Below are 20,381 nucleotides of genomic sequence, written 5' to 3' on the forward strand. Positions count from 1 at the left end.
TACATTTGAATACTAAATATTTTCACTTACTTTTGATATCTTGCTCTTATTGTCACCTGTCAAAAATGCCAAATTGTTAATTTCATTCTGAATCACAAAATTTTGTTCTTCTCTCTTAAAATTCTGTAAAAAATGATAAACACGCCCTTTGATCATTTATTTTACATACATAGCAACATGTATTGTAAAACTAGCATGTGAAATACTATCTTACATGTGATTTACACCACAGGATGAAAACTTCTGCCACCATGCGGAAAAGTTCATCAGAATCAGCATCTGGTTTTTTAAGCCAGTTTGATCTTAAAAGAGAAGCAGTATAAGATTATTAGACTGAAGTCCATGTGATAATTACTTTTTAATTTTCATTTTAGCCCTTTGTTTCTGATATCATGTATCAAATTATCAGGAGAATTGTTCACTATGCTCTTCCTTTTACTGGCAGATGCATTAATAGTGCAATTCAATCCACGGCTCCACAAAAGTAAATCCCATTGAGCTTAAGAACGGAACTTAGTTCTAAGTAAGCATAGAAGGATATCTGTCAATCACGGCACCAAAATCAATCAATATTCTTTTTTTAGCAACTTAAAACCTTAATACATTTCCACAGTTTAGAATCCAGTGTCATTTTCTTTTTTTATTCCTTTCAGAAATTATATATCCACTCTAACACTGCAATATTATAAAAAGCTTATGTTTAAATATAAGATCATGCATGTTAGCAAAGAATCAGTTGAAACTGCCTTGGGCCACATGGATTAGAAAAATATGATTTTATATTTCAATAAACCACAATATTATCAATATTGTTAAATAATTTCAGTCACTTTTACAATAATAAATCTCTAAATTGTAAATGTTGCAACAAGCTGCTTTGGGAAGCTGAAACACAGAGTATTAAAAGCTTTTTATACATCTTTGGTAAAATCTCAAGTATCCTTACTATTCTGAATGTTTCGCTGGCTTGACATCCATTTGAGTTGATATGAAGGCAGTCATTCAAATGTTTCTTTTTCTGACTATCCTAAATTTAGTGAAGCTTGAGGACAATAATGCTCCCTTTGTCCTATTCATTATTGATTTTTCTCAAGAAAGCACTCTATTCTTTGTTGTGTCAGATGTCAACACTATCAAACTTTCCACTTATCAGGATAGTTAACACTGGTTGTTGATCCATGAAGTGACCCTGACTCGTTTCTTGTGAATGACCTTGACTTTTTTCCCTTGATGGTTGATTCAAGATAAGGCGAATCTATTATTTACACATCATATGAATTTTCAACATTATTGCAGCAAGCAAACAGACAATTTGTATGTATGCAAGACAAAATGTTTGATAAACTGTATATTTTAAAGGGATGTTTTCCAGAATATATCTTAGTTCCTCAAAGGTTAGTAATGAACATAAAAACAATTCAAGGAATATATTGCCATCCGCAACAAATCATCAAGGGGATGAGGTTGGGGTAGAGTTTTATGGATTTCATTTTGTGAATTTTTTTAATGCTATAAGCCAGGCAGGGTCACAGTGCTTGAGTTGGGCAACCATAAAATGTGTAAATAAACAATAACAACTAAGCACTAAGGGAAATTGAAGAATTCTATAAAAACATTTGACAAAAATAATACAGCCAGGAAAGTGGCCCAACCATTAGGTGACAAAGGAGTGAAATGATGCTCCTGGAAGATATAGATTAGAGACTCTACTGTACATTAGAGACAAACTGAATGAATTCTATACATCTATCTTTACCTTCACAGAGATGGATGGCTATTTATTGATTAATAAATAAAGATGTTGATAGCTATTGATTTGGATATTGTTAAAAATACATAAATGGATAGTGAACCTAGGTATCAAGAATGTCTTGAGACTTATTACAGATTGGACAGAATATGCCCTGAAACATAAGTAGCAGGGGAATAATGACAAGTTAGCAGTATATCTCCATTATTTGCATGAGAGTGCCCCAAAAGCATTTATTTGGCCGCTGGGAGAATTTCCTTCTTGACTAATCTGGACTTACTCCTCTGATTGTATAGTATTACTTTCAGAGTGGACTTCAACTATCCTTGCTGTTTACAATCCACTATGACTTTGGTTTGTATTTATTTTTTTATCCTTCACTAAACAGGAGACAGTGCTTGCAATGTTCAGGCTTTGTAATATTGTTGTGTGTTTTATAGTATGATACATAATACCTAGATTATTAACAATCTTGATATCATATGTAATCTACACTGAAAAAACTCATTGACTCTCATAATTTTCTGAGGTAGATTCAAATTTTTGGTTTTCAGCCCAGCATTACTTTAACCAAGAGCCAATATGGACCTTCTGTATCCTTGCTATTTATTTTCACTTGTAGAGAAGAGCAACAAAGATGATTAGGGGACTGGAGGCTAAAACATATGAGGAACGGTTGCAGGAACTGGGTATGTCTAGTTCAATGAAAAGAAGGGACATGATAGCAGTGTTCCAATATCTCAGGAGTTGCCACAAAGATGAGGGAGTCAAACTATTGTCCAAAGCACCTAAAGGCAGAACAAAAAGCAGGTGGAAACTAATCAAAGAGAGAAGCAATTTAGAACTGAGGAGAAATTTCCTGACAGTTGGAACAATTAATCAGTGGAAAGACTTGCCTCCAGAAGTTGTGAATGCCCCAACACTGGAAATCTTTAAGAAAATGTTAGATAGCCATTTGTCTGAAATGGTATAGGGTTTCCTGCCTAGGCAGGGGGTTGGACTAGAAGATCTCCAAGGTCCCTTCCAACTCTGCTATTGTATTATTGTATTATTTATAGAGTGCTACTGTTGGCAATCAAGAAAGATAGCATTTTCATTAAGGGTTTTTGTTTGGAACTTTCTTTTTAGGACATTCAGGCATCCACTGGCTCTTCCAGAAGTTACCCCAGCCCTCCTCTCTCAACTTTAAAAATTTACAAACTACTTAAAATCTAGCTAGGTATTATGCAGGAACCAAAACATTATTAGATTTTAATTTTTTGCTTCCCTCACAAAAAGTATGTGGTGGTATTTAAAAACTAGGAAAGTCAGCTTTTAAATGTCAGTACTGACATTTATAGATAGAGCTAACTTATTATTTGGTCAAAGAAAAGGTAGTTATTTTAGGTATTTTTGTTTCTTAATCTATTGGTACTGATGCTTATTCATTTATAAACCATTTTGGGAACATTTATATTATGCTGAAATTACAAATTATAAATTCTGCAAATAAATATGACATTTTAAGTTCTCTCACCTGTTGTTGTCTACATAGCGGATCAACATAGGATAAAAGGCATAAAGATCTCGACAAAGAACTGCAAATTCATCTAGAATGAGAAGTTCTGCTTCTTGGGTATCAGTTTTATTGTCTGCTTTCAATTGTTCTTCTTCAATCACTATTTTAATGGCTTTCTTCTTTAGCTTTTCCAGAGTCGGAATAAAATGACTTTTCAACAGATCTGGTCTTGCTTTACTTATGATTGGCTGAGCATACACTATATGCAAAATAGATAGAAAAATAAATTTTAATAGAAAATATTACATTGAAAAGATTTATATATACAAATTTATTCAAGTACTGGTTTATTGCTGCACTGAACTTTGAGTCTAAAACTCAACTCAGTTATAATAATAGTACACTGTTGTTTTGTGCATTATTTGTTATAATAACCGTACACTGTAATTTCATGCCCGTTTGCCATTATCCCCAAACTGAAAAATGTATTTTATGCTATTTGTGGTTTGATCAACCGTCAGTCTGTGATTGCAGATTTTGGTTTGTTAGCTAAAAATGAACTTTCCATGTTTGGATGCAATGGGAATCTGCTGTTTAATTAAAATGATAGAAAAATCAAGTTGCTTCTTAAATATAAAATACAGACCAAAGTAGTCCAAAATTTACCATGGATTATTTTTAACGCATGGTTGGATGTGACATCTACACTAATTTTGTAATTTTAAAAAAAAATTCTAGAACATAATGTATCACATCTGAGAGCCATATATAATATCCATTCTACAACAATGTATTTAAATGAAATAGAAGCCAAGCATGCCATAAAGTTTTAAAAAGTACTTTAAAATTGTTAATGAAATATTTTTTTTCTATAGGCATTATGAGACTGTCCTACATAATGAGATACTCAGTACCTACTCAGTGATGCAGGTCTAGTGAATTTAGCTACACTTTTCATGGGCCTATTTCCTTACAGAATACATAATAATGGATGAACATGGTTCTACTTATTTCTAATATTGCTTTCAATTGCCTTTATTAATGTTTAAAAACTAACTATACTTCCTGGGAAGAGAGGAGGTAATGTATTTCTGCTTTGTTAAATAGGAAACTCATAAGTTTTTATTGCCTTCACTTAAAAGTTTCCACTGGAAAGAAAGCCTATATTTAATACTGATATTTAATCAAATGCTGAACTCATAGTATATTACTTATTAAATGTAAACCAGACATTGAGGAAACCCTTTCATCAAAATTTAGGAGAATTACTAGAATAACCAACAAATGTAGAAAGAGCTTTATAGTAAGTACGTACCTGCAATTCTTTTCATCCAAGTTGCTTCATCTATTCCCAAGTTATTGTTGATGATTTTCAATATGTTCCCCAATATTATACTAAGATGTTCAGAGGTTACCATTGTGCAGCAAGATCCATCAGTCTCTGAATTATTTTCAGGTCCTTTTTCCCACCAGTACGACAGATAGTTGCATAGCATGGGCAAGATCACTTCAATTACATGTGGCATTTCAGTGTACCTGGCTCCAGAATCAGCCAAACTATTTATTTCTTTCATTAAGCCATCCAAATGAGGGATTTCTGGACACATTTCTTCTACTGTCTCAGGCATGCCTATAACTTTATATTATATAAGAATATGTTTAAGTAGGCTAGCATACTTATTCTTTTGAAAAAGCTAAAGCACATTTTAGTTAATATCATTTTTATCATAACGTGGAACAAAAAGCCATATTTTTATCCCCTGCTTTCTTAGTTGGAAAGAGACTCTGGGCTGCCTGTCCATAGAAGCAAACATGATTCAACAGATATAACTTCTGTCTAACAGCATTAGATACATTGCTTGCATACTACACATGGAGTTTTTCATTCCTTTCATGTCAGCAGCCTTGTTCTCATCAGGAATAAAGGAAGAAAGTTCCTGCTTACAAAATAACATTTCGGTCTACAAAAAGGAACTGATTGTTGCATCCTAACCCACACAAAAAATTCCCACATACAGCGGCATATTATGATATACGGCATTTTTGTTCCTGCCAGAGATATATTGAGAAACTAGCACAATGCTGTGAAGTACAACAATTTAATAGGTGTTATGTTGTTAAGACGAAAAAAAAGACCAGACAGACAAACGTTCTCAGAAAAGTAATCTAAATATTCCACTGCTTATAAAAGTGAATTAAACTAATACAGAGAATTATCTCTTGGAAAGTCTAAATAGGTGTCCTCTATTGTCTCAATAATCATCTCCCCAATGTTGAATTTTCAGTAAATGTACTGTAAACTGTGGGGTTATGACTAGCCAACTATCACCTGTTCTCAAGAGTTATTATTATTTAACATATGACATTTTCAAGAGTTTTTTTAATTAAGAGCCCTGATGGCGCAATGGTTAGAATGCAAAATTGTATGGCTAACTCTGCTCATAGTCTGGAGTTCAATACCTATGGGTTCAAGGTTGACTCTATCCATAAAATAAGGAGCCAGATTGTTGGGGGCAGCATGTTGACATTGCAAACTGCTCAGAGTGTGCTGTAAAGGACTATGGAGTGGTATATGTCTAAGTGCTAGTGCTATTAAAAAGAATGGCAATATATTCCACTACTTTAAATATTCAAAGTTTGATATATCCTGCTTATTATTAAAATCAGGGATTATCTGGGCAATTTGCTTAGGAAAGCAAACTTGATTGTTAAAAAAAAGACTGAGACAAATGTTCAGTCACTGAAGTCATAAGAATCATTTATTTCACAGCTGTCACTGTCATGAGCAATCCAAAGGGAAGAAAATTAAGATGTCTAAACCATCTCAAATGAATCTTATAGAGTCAGTATCTTTAATATACAGCGGTTTCCATATTTGTCTTCACATAGCCTTTTTTTTAAAGGGAAGGGTACTTTTGGATCTATGAAAATTCAAAATTAAGGCTGAATATGCATGCTACTCCCTATGTGTTGAAACACTGAACTCCAAGTAGCAAAGTCTTCATTAAGGACATTTCATCCATGGATTGACTCTATGCTGCACAGAATAAAACTCAACGGCTTTCAATATCTGTTGATGAATCTATAGGGCAGTGTTTCTCAACCTTGGTGACTTTAAGTCCTGTGGACTTCAACTCCCAGGATTCTGGGAGTTGAAGTCCATAGGACTTAAAGTCACCAAGGTTGAGAAACACTGCTATAGGGTCTTCCTGTCTACTATATATTATGTTTGTTTTTAACGCTTATATCTGTCTCGCTCCCCAGTCCTGCCTCGTTTAAACATTGTTCCTGGTTTGCTGTTTGATTCTTGTTTTGATTTGCCTCATAGCTTTACATTCCAGATTTGGATTTATTTCAAAGTGCCGCTTTGATTCAACCCTGACTCTTATTAAATGAAATCTATAACAAGACTGGGTCTGCATCTCAGTGGGATATTTAATACAATTTCTTCTCTTGAAATTACACCTGAAGATGATATTTTGCTTATAGAAAGAAATGTGCTGATACTTGAGTGTTCATTCCCAAGAGGCAAATAGCAACTTCAGGAAGCATGATGCTAATCAAGACTGTGATAGAAGTAGAAAATTTTATGGCCCCCTAACTCAGGGCTATAGTTGTGAACTTTATTCACCCCCACCTCTGAAACATCAAAGGAGATCAGGATCACAGATTTCTACTCTGGCTTTAAATTACTTATGAAGTCTGATTGCATAAATATGGAATTAATATAACTACACCATGAAATGAAAACACTTAAATGAGGTACCTATAAAAACACGGAAAACTGCCTACTATTAATTTGTGCCTATGAGATTATAAGAATGGGAATTCAGTTATATATAATTCATATTATTCATTCTGAAAGAAATGGAGTCTTGTTATAGACCAGTGTTTCTCAACCTTGGCAACTTGAAGATGTCTGATATCTTCAAGTTGCCAAGGTTGAGAAACACTGTTATAGATGTTTCTATCATGCACAACTAAAGGGCACATTAATAATTTTTTATAAGAATTTTAGACATTTTTTAAAAGAAAAAAAATGCAGTGTCTTCATTACAAAGAATTTTATACTTTCTGAAGTACTCACTCGCTTTCTCTCTTGCTGACTTTGTGTTGAAGACAGAGAGGGGGTTGTAAAGATTGAGAGAAGGTTCAAGGAAGGCAACTGGAATTGCTGCTACAAGAGAAGCTAAGCACTCACCAAGAGCTGGTCTTTGCCTACAAATGAGAGAAAATATTATTAATGTAGGAAATTATCCTATGTATTTTAAATCTTTAAAAAATGAGTCTATTTCTCCAAATCACATTGGAGTTAAGCTCTGATGTCTCAGCTTTTGCATAAGAAATGTTTCAAAATGAAATAGTGCTTCAGAATGCAATTTGGAACAGTATGTATTTTAAAATATCTTCAGAACAACTAAAGAACTGCTGTTTGTTGTTTCTGTTGCTTTAAATAAGGTATAGGTGAAATCCTTTTCTAACGGGCCAAACATTATTACTGATGACTTGGTATACTTATTTTTGTACTTTAAAATATTAAAGTACCCTTGTGGGATGTATAACTGATTTACTTTGATTAAAATAAAAGCCTTATGAAAAGAGTGAATAAACTCTAAATTATTTAAAAGCTGCTGATTGTTTATTTTTATTGTTATATATTTCTGCAGAAAATGGGAAGAAGTTCAATGAGGGTTGATTTACCATTATTTCCTCAGTGATTCACCTTTTTTATCAATTCAAAGGGAGAGAAAAAAAGATCTTCATGTGAATTTCCACTTGAAATTTATTGCTGATACCGTTTGAGCAAGCTGTTCTGCCCATCTCATAAACTTTCTAAAATAAATTTGTATGATTCTTTTCAGTATTTCACAAATAACATTTCCTCTCATCTCTGGAACATTCATCCCACCTTCTGTTCCTAGTATTAAGAATAGCTTTGTATTGCTATGATTCAGACCAAGGTTCCATTTTACCATAGTCTGTAAATCCACTTTCAATTTTCATCTCACATCTTGGATTTATAATATAAATTTTGTCTTGTAAGTTTGCATGTTGTACTTTATGAGATTAAAAATCCATGGGGATGATTTGGAGCCGGAAAATAGATAAAGTATTAAGGCTCCCCCTGATGCATGGCATTACTGATGATAAGTTCCTGCAGTTTAACAGAAATATAAAGCTTCTCTGCGTGTAGTGCATTCAATAGCTAGCTGGGTCTTCTTAGCTTTTTCCTACAATGAGGGAAAATGGCATTGCTCTTTAACTGAAGTAACTCAAGCAATTGCACACATTTTTCTTTCAGATAATTCTAAACAGAGGTCAGGACATAGTGTAAAAACAGTATCTTTAAATATTGCTAAATTCTATATGATATATGGCGAACCTATGGCACGCATGCCAGAGGTGGCACGCAGAGCCCTCTTTGTGGGCACGCTCGCCGTTGCCAACTGCACTTCCGGGTTCCGTTGCGCACATGTGTGCCAGCCAGCTGGTCCAGCAAGTGGGCGTGCATGGCCAGCCAATCTCTTCCAGGTTCCATCATGCATATGCGCACTGGCCAGCTGGTCTTTATGCATGTGTGCGACAGAATCCGTAAATGCAGCTAGCAATGGCGCGCATGCACACGCAGCCACTCTCTTCTGGGTTTCAGTGCTCCAGTGCACACATACACACTCCTGTTTTGGCACTCTGTGCCAAAAAGATTAACCACCACTGATATATAGACCTAATTTTTCTGTTAAGAGGAGAATACTGATGTTTAGACCTTCCCCCCCTCTAGTAGAGCCAAAGATTATCCACCTATTGGTGGATTATTTATAATTTGATCACTTATTACCAAAGTAATAATTATTATTTTCTTGAATTTCCATTGGATGTAATAGAAAATAGGAATAGGCACCTTGGGTGCAATCCCCAAACACCTGAGCACCACTTGAACTTCATCAGCATTGATAAATTCATCACCGGTCAATTGCAAAAGGCAATTTGTAACAGCTTATATCCTACGGATGATACCTCTAACTCCATAAAACATCAACAGCTACCTATATCAGGTTCTTGGGAAGGACCAGAAAGGTGGATAAAAATGTCAAATCCAATCTGAACATCTGGCAGACTGCAATAAACCATAAAGTTTATTCAGTATAGCCACGTGTAATAAAATGTGTAGATTTTAGGATAGGGATTTGCAAAGGGCATTACATATCCTGGAAATAACATAATGTAGAGAGATTCATGTTTATAAGGGATAAACTGGTAAATAGCACTGGTGAATTGAATGTCTACTTAAAACTAACTTGAGTAAAGCCATATGTTGCTGGAGTACATGGTCAGATGGTCCTGACTGAAGTTATTTTAAAAAAAACCAGGCAATTCCTAATTGTTGGAGCAGTGTGACCTGGTGTAACAGAAAACTAGTGAAACTAATAGGAGTAAGAAGATACAAAAGTCTAGTTAGGATCACTGAAAGCAGAAGATGTGTTACCCTAACTAGCCAGGAAAGGAACACCCTTACTAACAATTCTGAGGGACAGCTACTAGCCAGATTGGTGACAGTTAGCTTCAAGAATATTTTTTAAAGGACTACATAAGAAAGAATTGTCTGATTCTCCCCTATCCCCAAATATCTAATCTTTAATAAACAGAGCAAAAAAGCTCTTAAGGTTTTATGACTATGTAATTATGTAATCCTGCCAACAAAATTTGCCGTTCTCAACATCCTAAGGATGATTGGGAGGTAGGGAATTATATTGAATCTAATATCATTTCAATGAGTCTAGAACCAAAAGCTTAAAACCCCATCTGTTGTCTAAATATAATAAAATGAATTAAAACATAGTTAAATATTAATTTCTGTAACTTGAATTCAAAATATTGTGCAATTTGAGATGTTGCAAATTATATTTGGAGCAGTCTCATTGTTGATGAAAATAAAAAAAGTGTTCATAACCAGTTATTTTTATCAAGTACCTTTCAACATAAATGTTCTTTCCAGTCCCAAGAGAGTACAGACTACAAAGAATTCTATAACATGAAATTTGGACATCATTTACTGAAAGAAAGAAAAAAAGAAATGTTATTGAATTCCTCTTAATACAAATGTTTCAGTCCTTTTCTCTTACAATTTTCTTTCTGTCTTTTGAGACCATAAGCCTCAAGGAAGAATTTATCAGTTATGTATTTTTATAAAATCACTCTGGATGCCTTTCAGATTGCATGAATAATAATAATAATTATCAACTCAAATCGGTCCTTTGCAGGATGAAAGCCTCTTCCTTGAAGGTCATGGACTACAATGCAACTTTCTGGTTCATAGCATGTAGAGATAGATACAATAATAAGACATGATTACAGAAGGCAAAAGAAACACTTGAATATTTTCCAATTTCTAAACAAAGATTACAAAACACTGTTCATTTATTTTTTTCACATGAAATTTTACAAGAGATAACCCTTTATGCTTGTAGTGAATGTTGAGTCATGTTAGCCTCCCATCTGCCTAGCCATGGGTAACTAAACAAAGTCTAATATGGAAGAAAAAGTATTTTATTAGTACCATTCAATCATTTTGGAATTATTTGAAGATCTGAGCCTTACCCAGGATTTGATTTTTATACAGATTTTAGACTTTCGGATAAGTAACACCACATTCATGCTTCCTTTATTACAATAGAACAATTGTAATAATAAAAAGCTAAAACATTCGAAGACTTACAAAGCAAATCAGTACCAAAATTATGCTGAGCGACATGTTCAAAAATGGATGTTAAGATAGGCAGCAGTGCCACTGTTGTATAGTTGATATTTTGGGAGACTCCTTTAATCTGAGTTCGGGAATGGGTAAATTTTCCAAGTTTAAGGTTTTCTGATGTCTTCTCTAGATCTTCTGCAGCATTTTCAAAGAAGGCATGCAATCCTGCTTTAACCATCTCTGAACCAGATTTCATAACTGTTCTACAATATAATTTTGAAAACGTCATTTAGAAAGCAACTCTCTGTATGGTTAAATATTATTTTATTAATTAATGCTTATTGGTTATTGTTTGCATTTATTCATACAATCTGTATTAATCCCAGATGGGTTTTATATGTTGTGTACATTAAAAAGCTGAAAAGTGATTTTATCTTTTATATATTATCATAACATTCTTAGTATTTGGTAACTTTGCATTTAAGCTATGCTATTTCAAACTGCAAAAGGAAGTTTGTATGATTTAAGCTTCTCTATAAAACAGAATTCATAATTTGTAATCTTTCATAGGTAGAAATTGTAAAGAGAAAACTTGCAAAAAATACGTGAGTTACATCAGCAAAAACACAAAGAACCTAACCGCAATTTAATATCTAACAACAGAGCACTTCACTGATCCATGGAAATGAACTCTCGTCCAGGAAAGCCTAACCTGTAATAAATGTGTTCGCTTTTATCGTGCTCTGAGACTGCATTTTACTTTATCTTGCTGCAGCAGCCCAACACAGCTTCTCCTCCTTTTACTATTGACTGGTAGGAACGGAAAACAGGAGTAAATAATCAAACTTACCTTGTATCTAGAGTCTGAGCTAAGATATGTAGGCAACTAACCATTGTTGCAGCATCACTACCTAATCAAAATGGAAGGAAATAACAACTGTTGTTCTTTAAAAAATTCTCTACAAGAAAATTATTTTTAAATAAAATGTCTACCAAATGTATTTATACTAGGGAAACCTGCTAGCCTACTCTAATAATGAAAGTTGAAACTTTTCTTCTTTTTCTTGCTATTTCATCTAAGTACGCAAACACTATTCAGACATTAATGCTTTCCTTTTGCAAATTTTTCCCATTAATATTTCTATATTTCAAGTATGGATAAGCAACTTCTTTGTAGCAGCCTTTTTCCCTAGTATAGTAGTTAAAATCATTTTTAAAATTCCCTATGTTAAACTCAGCATGTTTGCAGTGCAATCTAGGACTAATATAAAGTCTACATTAAAGCTATTGAGGCCGTATGTCATTTACAGGCTACTCACCTGTGATTTAAAATGTTAAGAGAGACATTACTCCTTCAAAGAGGATTTTGTCATGGCATTTTGTTTTGTATTAGAACTCCATAATTATTCTAAAAAATAAACCCATACCCTTTCCACTAATTATTTCTGGCATGGTTAGCTACCTGAAATTCATAGAAGAACTATAAAAGTACATCTTCTTTACCTTCTATCTGAACTTCTACTTCATATTCATATTCATAACCTCAGATCCTTGCCGAAAAAATACTTCGGCTTCCTATTCCTAAGCAATGTAAGATACCTGATTGGGATTTATACTTTATTTATTTATTTATTTATTGATTGATTGATTAGATTTATATGCCACCCTTTTCCCCGAAGGGGACTCAGAATTATCACAATGTTTGTAGTTAAGATGTTACTTCCTCCATTAATCACCATTCAGCTGGGCCACCCAACTTCTCCCTTTCCTCTATTTGCTTGAAATGGAGTACTTCCATCCTGAAATTTCATCAGGATGGAATAAACCTGCCATCAATTTTTTTAAAAAATAAGTCCCATAAAAGAATTGGTATTTTATTCAACTTTAATACTTTGCTTTGATATTTTCCTTATTAGTAATTTTTTTGGGGGGGAAGAGTTTATGGAGCTAGAGCCTTTCTAATAAGATTTACTACACCTCCACCTGTGGAAAAAAAAGATTTACTACACCTCCCAATGGCTGCATAACATCTGGCACACTGACTTCTGAAGCACCATAAGATCACGTTAACTTTGTCATAAGTATTTTGAGATTAGGCTGCAATAGCTTTTATTTTCTAAGTAAATTGTTAGATAGCAGACAGCAAGAAACATTAAGTCCAGGACTTGTATCAAAATCTTTAAATGTATAGAACCCATAAGTTAATAATGGCAATGGAGCCACTATATAGTTTAATTCACTTCTGCTAAGACATTTCAGCAGATTAGATGGATAAGTACAAAGGAAAGTGACAGAACTAACAGAACCTATTAAATGAGACCTAAACACTGGATTTAGGTAACGTGAAGGTCCAGAAAGACTGCACTATGACATTGTTTCAGTTGGGACTGTTAACATAATCCATAAACCTCTGTAAAAATATTTTATCCACACAGAACACAGATAAAATACATATGTAGTAAAATAATGCATTAATAATCAAATTTCTATTTTACAAATCAACCGTATAACTTCCCTGTACAACAATGTACTTTGTCTAGTCAGCTGGAGACAGAATAATTAGGAAATAAAACATGTTTTAAAAGGTTCCACCACAAAACCGCGGAGGACAAAATCGCGCTCAATGAAAGCGCGCATTTGACGTCATCACAGCGCGATGAAAACATTGCGCTGTGATCGAAAAATGTAAAAATAAAGCGAAAACCTTACCCTAACCCCCCCAAACCTAACCCTAAACCTAACCCTAAACCTAACCCTTAACCTAACCCTAAATCTAACCCTAAACGTAACCCTTAACCTAACGCTAAACCTAACGCTAACCCTTAACCTAACGCTAAACGTAATCCTAACGCTCTAAACCTAACCCTAACCCTTAACCTAACCCTAACCCTAAACCTAAACCTAACCCTTACCTTTATGTGAATCGGCTTGCTTTAATTTTAATTTTATTTCAATTTTTAATTTTTTTCGTCGCACTGTGATGATGTCAAATGCGCGCTTTCGTCGAGCACGATTTTGTCCTCCGCGGTTTTGATGGGTCACGGTTTTAAAAGCAAATATAGACATTAGAAAACCGTACAACATTGTTCCTCCAATGGGAAGTGCGTGCATAGTGCTTCAACATAGAAAAAAAATGACACTGTTTTCTCAAAAATTGAAAAGCAACTCAAACTAAACTTCATACACTTTGAAACTTCTGCAAAACCATTTTTTAACTTACCAAACAGTGAAATTCTATGTCTAACAAGAGCAGCAAGTTTGCAGAAAAGGCTAAAACAAACAAAATATATATATAAGAGGATGAAGCATAGACAGAAAGCATTTGTGTGGATAACAGCTAAGCAAAAACTACCATATCTCCTTTTAATTTGAAAAACAGTTGCTGTAACTGTTTTTAGAAATTCAATAAGCCTACATATTTTAACACCTAGAAAAAAGTAAATATTATTCTAAAAAAAACCTCTATTTCCTGTGACATTTACTTTGTTAACTGTTTCTGAAGTTAAACAGTTTCTGAAATGCTATATACCAGGGGTGTCAAACTCGCGGTATCACGTTGTTTTCACATGATGTATCATGACTTTTCCCCCATTGTTAAACTTGGGGTGGGGGTGGCAGGCACTGGATGCATCTGGCCTGTGGGCTGTGAGCTTGACACCCCTGCTATATACAATTATAATTTAAACTAGGGGGAAATGATAAATTTTATTTTATTAATTCTATTTTTCAGCAATCAGACAATGTTAATTGTGAAAATGCTGGTATACATTCACCAAAATCCCATGGTAATAATTCATTAAAAGATTTTGTGGGAGGGGGGCATGGAGAGGAAAACACACTGATAGCTGATACTTGTCATCTACTTTAAAAGTCTAATTTTCCAGGGGCAATTGGAGCCCATTGAAATCTCTACTGAGAGGAAGAACCACCTTATCTTGTATATACTTCAGAGAAGATAAAGGCATCTGCTTAGTAAAGTCAAGTAAGACTGTGATGTATTAATAATTTGAATGCATAAAGTATTTTATTCCCATTTATGTGCCAATATTTTCACTAATAATTTAATTTATTTCATGAAGATTTTAAAAACCTTAAGAAATGAGAAAATAAAATAAATAAGAGATCTAAAGCTCAATGAAATGAATACCCACTGAGAACTTTTTAAAAATATACTGAGTGCTCTCTGTGTATTAGAAGAAAGTCTTATCCCCAGATTGCCTAAAGGCTGAATGGTTTATGGCAAAATGGTAGGAGAATCAATTCCCTAAATATGGCAGAATGTAAAATTACTTTAGGAATATATTAGGTTCTTCTGTTAGCTTTACTCACAGTGATAGTAGCAATCAAGCTAAGGATATATTTAATCTTTAAATAAATATCATACTGTCTACCTTCCTCAAAGTTAAAATCCTTTATTGTCAGATATGACAGTATAATCTTTAATGCCAGGTTTTTGAAAGAAATCTTACAAATTGGCTGAAAAGTGGCTTTGGAAAAAGAACTAGATGTTCTATAAGGAAAAATATATATATATTACATATGCTGTAGAAAAAAAAGAAGCAATATTTTTCAAAGATCATTTAAAGCCTACATGTCTGGACAGAGGGTTTGAATTGGGAAAGTGAAAATTAAGGGAGGTTGGTTTGTTTTTGGTTATATTTTTGAAGTTTCAGATTGCAGATTTCAGATTTCCTATGGAAAACTTGCTCCCAGGAATTTTATTAGAATTACCAGCTCCAAATATTTCAACATCAAAAAAAATGATATTACATGCATACATTATCATATACTGTCCATTTACACTGTTCAATACGATGCAGTAAAATAAAATCAATATAGCATTTAATATAGCATTTGGTCCCTGTAAGCAGGACTACTATAATTAAGTTACAAATAAGAGAAACAAAAAAAATTCCCCTCCCCCACTATTTTAGTAAATGGTATTAGGTGCCATAACTGTAATTGAAATTAAAATTGCCCTTGATGATACTATAACAATAAATCTATTTATATAGTGCATAGTTTAGTCTATGTTACAATTGTGGTTGTACATAGAGAATTACCTCTACAGACACATTTCTGTGACACGAGCAAATTGACTAGAATCATATGCAACTAATTCCATTACTGATTCATTTGATGTACATTGCTATATACATGTTTTCTTTCTACATACCTTGCTACCATTTCTTTTTCTTTATTGGAAGCATATCCACTACTACCAAGTGGTTTTGTTGGGGAAGAGAGGAAGTACAAGCAATGATTGGTGAAATACTGGTCAACTAATGGTAGCAGAACCTAAAGAAGTAAAGATGTATACAAACTGTAGATTATGACTATAAGATACCTATATAGAGTGATAGCTATTTCTCTACAGTTATTGTCTATGGAGAGTCTCAGTCATCCACCTCAAGGTTGACTCCTTTAAGAATCATTATTAGATCTGTAAAAGTCACCAGAAGCCACAAGGGTAGGTCAGATACCAAGGAGCTGACTGTAGCTTTTTAAGTGATGCTCTATAAAGGCACACATATGCACAAAAAATCAGGTTGGGCTTTTTAAAATGACATTTTGTAACAGCTCCCACTATCCTACAACATACTATACAAAGACAAAGCCCAAGGTTATCCATTGTAAACTATGATGGTGTCAAAATGCAACATACATGCACTGATATAATTATTACAATGCAACAATTATAGCAGTAGACTTATATACCGCTTCATAGGCCTTTCAGGCCTCTCTAAACGGTTTACAGAGAGTCAGCATATTGCCCCCAACAATCTGGGTCCTCATTTTACCCACCTCGGAAGGATGGAAGGCTGAGTCAACCCTGAGCTGGTGAGATTTGAACCGCTGACCTGCTGATCTAGCAGTAGCCTGCAGTGCTGCATTTAACCACTGCGCCACCTTGGCTCTTGTGTTTGTGTTGGTGTTGGGAGATTCTGTCTTGAGTATGTCATTAAGCATGTTACTTGCTCTTCTATGGCTCTCCTATGGATGCTTATAATGAAATTCCCAGCCAGGTTTTTCTGTGACTGGTTTTAGCCTGGATGCGTATGGCTTCCAGATTATCTATTCTGTATGAACTCTATTCATCCAATGAAATTTAAGAAAGTTTACCATAGGTCCATATCCGGTCACTGTTATTGTCAGGAAGAGCAAGCCTTATCAGTGAAATTTCTCCTGTTTGTGGAACAGCCTCCCTCCAGAAATCTGGACAATGTGCTCCTCCTAGCATTGTGGGAGCCTGTGAAATCCTAGCTTTTCTAGAAAGCTTATGAAGAAAAAATGGACTGTTGGTTGTTTCTTTCCAAGGTTGTAGTGCCTAGTGATGGGTTTGGATGAATAACTTATGTTTGGATTGATTTGACTTATATTTTGTTACTTTTAGTAGTTTTTAATCCTAATGCTGTATGAAGGGGTATAATCAGAATTGTTTTGGCATGAGTAACTTGGAACAAGTAAATAAATAAATGAATTCTGTTGTGGGATGATTGAAATAAGGCCTTTTTGGTTATTGAGACTACTATAGGTGCATCAATTAATGCTTGAAGGTAAACAATAATTGTAGTAAGCCTGGTAAAGGTAATCCTTTAGCAGAATCAGAATCCACAAAGTGCCCTTCACTGAAGGAGACAAGTCAACAATATGGGAACTTACATCGATAGCAGATAGTAGAAGCACTTCCTGGTTTCAACAAAAAATAACAGAAATGGCCACAACAGACAAAAAACAGCTCAATCCATTATTGCTGGTCTGAACTTTATTAGTGATCAGAAGAGAATGGGGAGAGTTGAAATGAGCTACAGATCCAATGAAAGGCTAGAGCTCTGAAACATTCTGAGCAGTAACTGTGCTGATATAGAATACATATGTTTAAATCATAAAAATTATGAGGAATGAGAGCTCCTCATTACAATGCCCTCTACACTCCCTGTATACTAAGCCAATTATCTACTATGGCAGGAGAAACCCTATATATACCAAACTCAAGTATATGATATCTCACTGCAATCAGTCAGTAGCATAATGTATCTCAACACAATTTGTGCTCAACAGCAATCTATAGTAACATCACAGCATGTATGCTTATAACATCTTAGCTACCAAGTTAATCAATGACATAGAACCATTGACAATCATAAGATAAAGCTCAGCATAGAAATATTGACAATAAAATAAACTCTGAAAACAAATAATACTGGTGAAATTATGGTTTCAGTGGATTATTATTATTGACTATTGGCTTAAATGAAATACTTTGAATTTGAATCATAACAATTTCTGCATAGAACAGGGATGTCAAATTCATGGTGTCACATTGTTGTCATGTGACATATCATGACCTTTCCCCCCCCTTCGCTAAACTGGGGATGGACATGGCCAGGACATTATGCATCTGGCCTGCGGGCCACGAATTTGACACCCCCTGGTGCAGAAGAACAATTTTAAATGTGTACCTCCATACAATAATTTGGGGATTTTATATATTTTTCTTATTTATTTCTCTTGATTTCTTCTATAATCTACAGTGAAGTCAGGTGTTTTATTTTACACATAGCTCTCAAAATCAGAATGTTGGAATTAAAGAAGATTGTTTTAGATAACACAATACTCACTTTGGCAAAGAATTTGATTTCTTGATCATGTGGAGATTTCTCAGTTTTTCCACTGGTAACAATGGCTTCTGTGAAGAAACAATGTAAAGATAAACAACATTAGGCAGGATTATTATCACAGTTTTAAAGCTTGTGGAATTCCAGAAGCAGCAACAATTTATTCTGCAGGAAGCCTAAACATATGGTTCTATTTATCGATCCTCTCCACTGAGTGTAGTCAATACTAAGACTACTTGCAAACTTATAAATTTGAATCAAAGTAAGAAAGTTCCATTCATATTGCCCAATTCCTACTTCTGAAAGAGTTTTTTTTTGGGGGGGGGGGAGGGATTGCTATTGTAGAGAATATTACTGTATCTTTTCTACATATCTTTCTTCTGCATTCTACTAAATTTATTTTCAGCTTCAGTTAGAAAAGGGTGAAGAATTAGTTGAAGATCATAGAGCAGCTTTGGATTTTTCAAGAGATGAAAACAAGTGCAAATGAAGCTAAGAAAATAATATGTGGAGTAAGGTTTTTTTTCAATTGCTGCTTTCCCCTATTAAAACCTTATTTTACATATGGAAAAATATGTAAGACATCCAGTGTTGTGTTGAGTCCAATGTGTTGGTTAAAGACCACAGAGATCTAATTGACACTCATCCTAAGCTATGGAGGCTCACAACGTGGCTTTGGGCTGGTCACTATCCCTCAGCTTAAGTTTCTCTACAGGGATTTATTGTGGGAGGAAAAAAGGAGGAAAGAAGGTATTGTCTTGAGTTCCTGAAGGAGAACATAATAAACAAACATCCTTAATTACTGAAATTGATATTGATCAGTCACTCTTTCTCTCTTTCATTTTCACCTCCACAGATTGGTTGCTGAATAAAATGAAGAAATATCCCCATGTAAGCTTCTGAGAAAAAGCAGTATATAAATCTAATAAATAAATTAAATAAAACTGCAATTATGTAATTATCTTTTTCATGTCATACAGTTTGTAGCTGAAAGAGCAAACAAGATTAAGAAAATATTACACAGCATAACATGGAGCTAGGCTCCTAATGACATCTCCTATTTGAATCTTCCTACAATGTCCCATTCCTATTAAGATGAAAATTTCATGTGGCCAAGAATAATAGTCCCCTTTTTCCCCTGAAGAAGAAATACTGGGACATGTAAGACCATGTTCATAGCTACTTTGTCATCTTGTTTCTCGATCACAGAAATGTATACTAAAGCAAAGGAACCAGGGGGAGAGGACATTGAGTTGGTTTCAATTCTTCAGGGGGAAAACTGGCCAGGGCTCCCACTTCTTCTAACATCTGTTTTTAGAAAAGTCTGGGCCCTCTTTAAGTCACATCTTCTCATGAGGGAATGAATATTTATTATTATAGTACCAGTAATAAATATAATGCTAATAAAAATACTTAACGTAAGCAATGGTGCAACAATAGGTGTCTTTTTCATTACTAGCTTTTAAAAACATTAGCAAAACTTACCTAAATGTGCAATGAATTCTTGAGCTGAGTCAATATATTTAAGGATCCTTTTGAGAAATTTATAAGCAAACCTCTTTTCCATTGATGAAGTATCCAATTCCAAGTCATTTAAGCCTCTAGTGAAACAAAAGTTTAACCTATAGTTTTTTAAAAAAATCTAGCAAGCAGCACAAAATTTTGAAACACTATGCTTATTGCAATTTAAGGTTTTATCATTTTAAATAAATTTATTAAAAATTATGTTTAAAAATTCAGATGATCGAACATGGCATATTTAGCATTTACCTCCTTAAATTAGGTTACAAGATTGTTTGGAGCATATATTTACTAGGATGAGAT

General features: G+C 34.1%; 1 protein-coding gene across 1 annotated transcript in view; it reads right to left on the reverse strand.

Moving 5' to 3' along the window:
* Positions 1–20,381, reverse strand: part of RYR3 (ryanodine receptor 3) — a 287,040-nt gene that overhangs the window by 77,549 nt on the left and 189,110 nt on the right. Inside the window, exons 58-69 of the mRNA XM_087723025.1 lie at positions 20,043–20,158; positions 18,561–18,628; positions 16,115–16,236; positions 14,159–14,208; positions 11,789–11,849; positions 10,963–11,201; positions 10,218–10,299; positions 7,336–7,466; positions 4,564–4,884; positions 3,267–3,507; positions 215–302; positions 31–123 (exon numbers count right to left, since the gene is read on the reverse strand). Of these exons, the coding sequence (XP_087579151.1) occupies positions 31–123; positions 215–302; positions 3,267–3,507; positions 4,564–4,884; positions 7,336–7,466; positions 10,218–10,299; positions 10,963–11,201; positions 11,789–11,849; positions 14,159–14,208; positions 16,115–16,236; positions 18,561–18,628; positions 20,043–20,158 (1,612 nt within the window). The remainder of the gene's footprint in view (positions 1–30; positions 124–214; positions 303–3,266; positions 3,508–4,563; positions 4,885–7,335; positions 7,467–10,217; positions 10,300–10,962; positions 11,202–11,788; positions 11,850–14,158; positions 14,209–16,114; positions 16,237–18,560; positions 18,629–20,042; positions 20,159–20,381) is intronic.

The sequence above is a fragment of the Thamnophis sirtalis genome, unplaced genomic scaffold, assembly GCF_051295495.1.
Source record: "Thamnophis sirtalis isolate CommonGarterSnake01/CBP01778 unplaced genomic scaffold, rThaSir2_p1.2 scaffold_1, whole genome shotgun sequence".
In the NCBI taxonomy this organism is placed as follows: domain Eukaryota; kingdom Metazoa; phylum Chordata; class Lepidosauria; order Squamata; family Natricidae; genus Thamnophis; species Thamnophis sirtalis.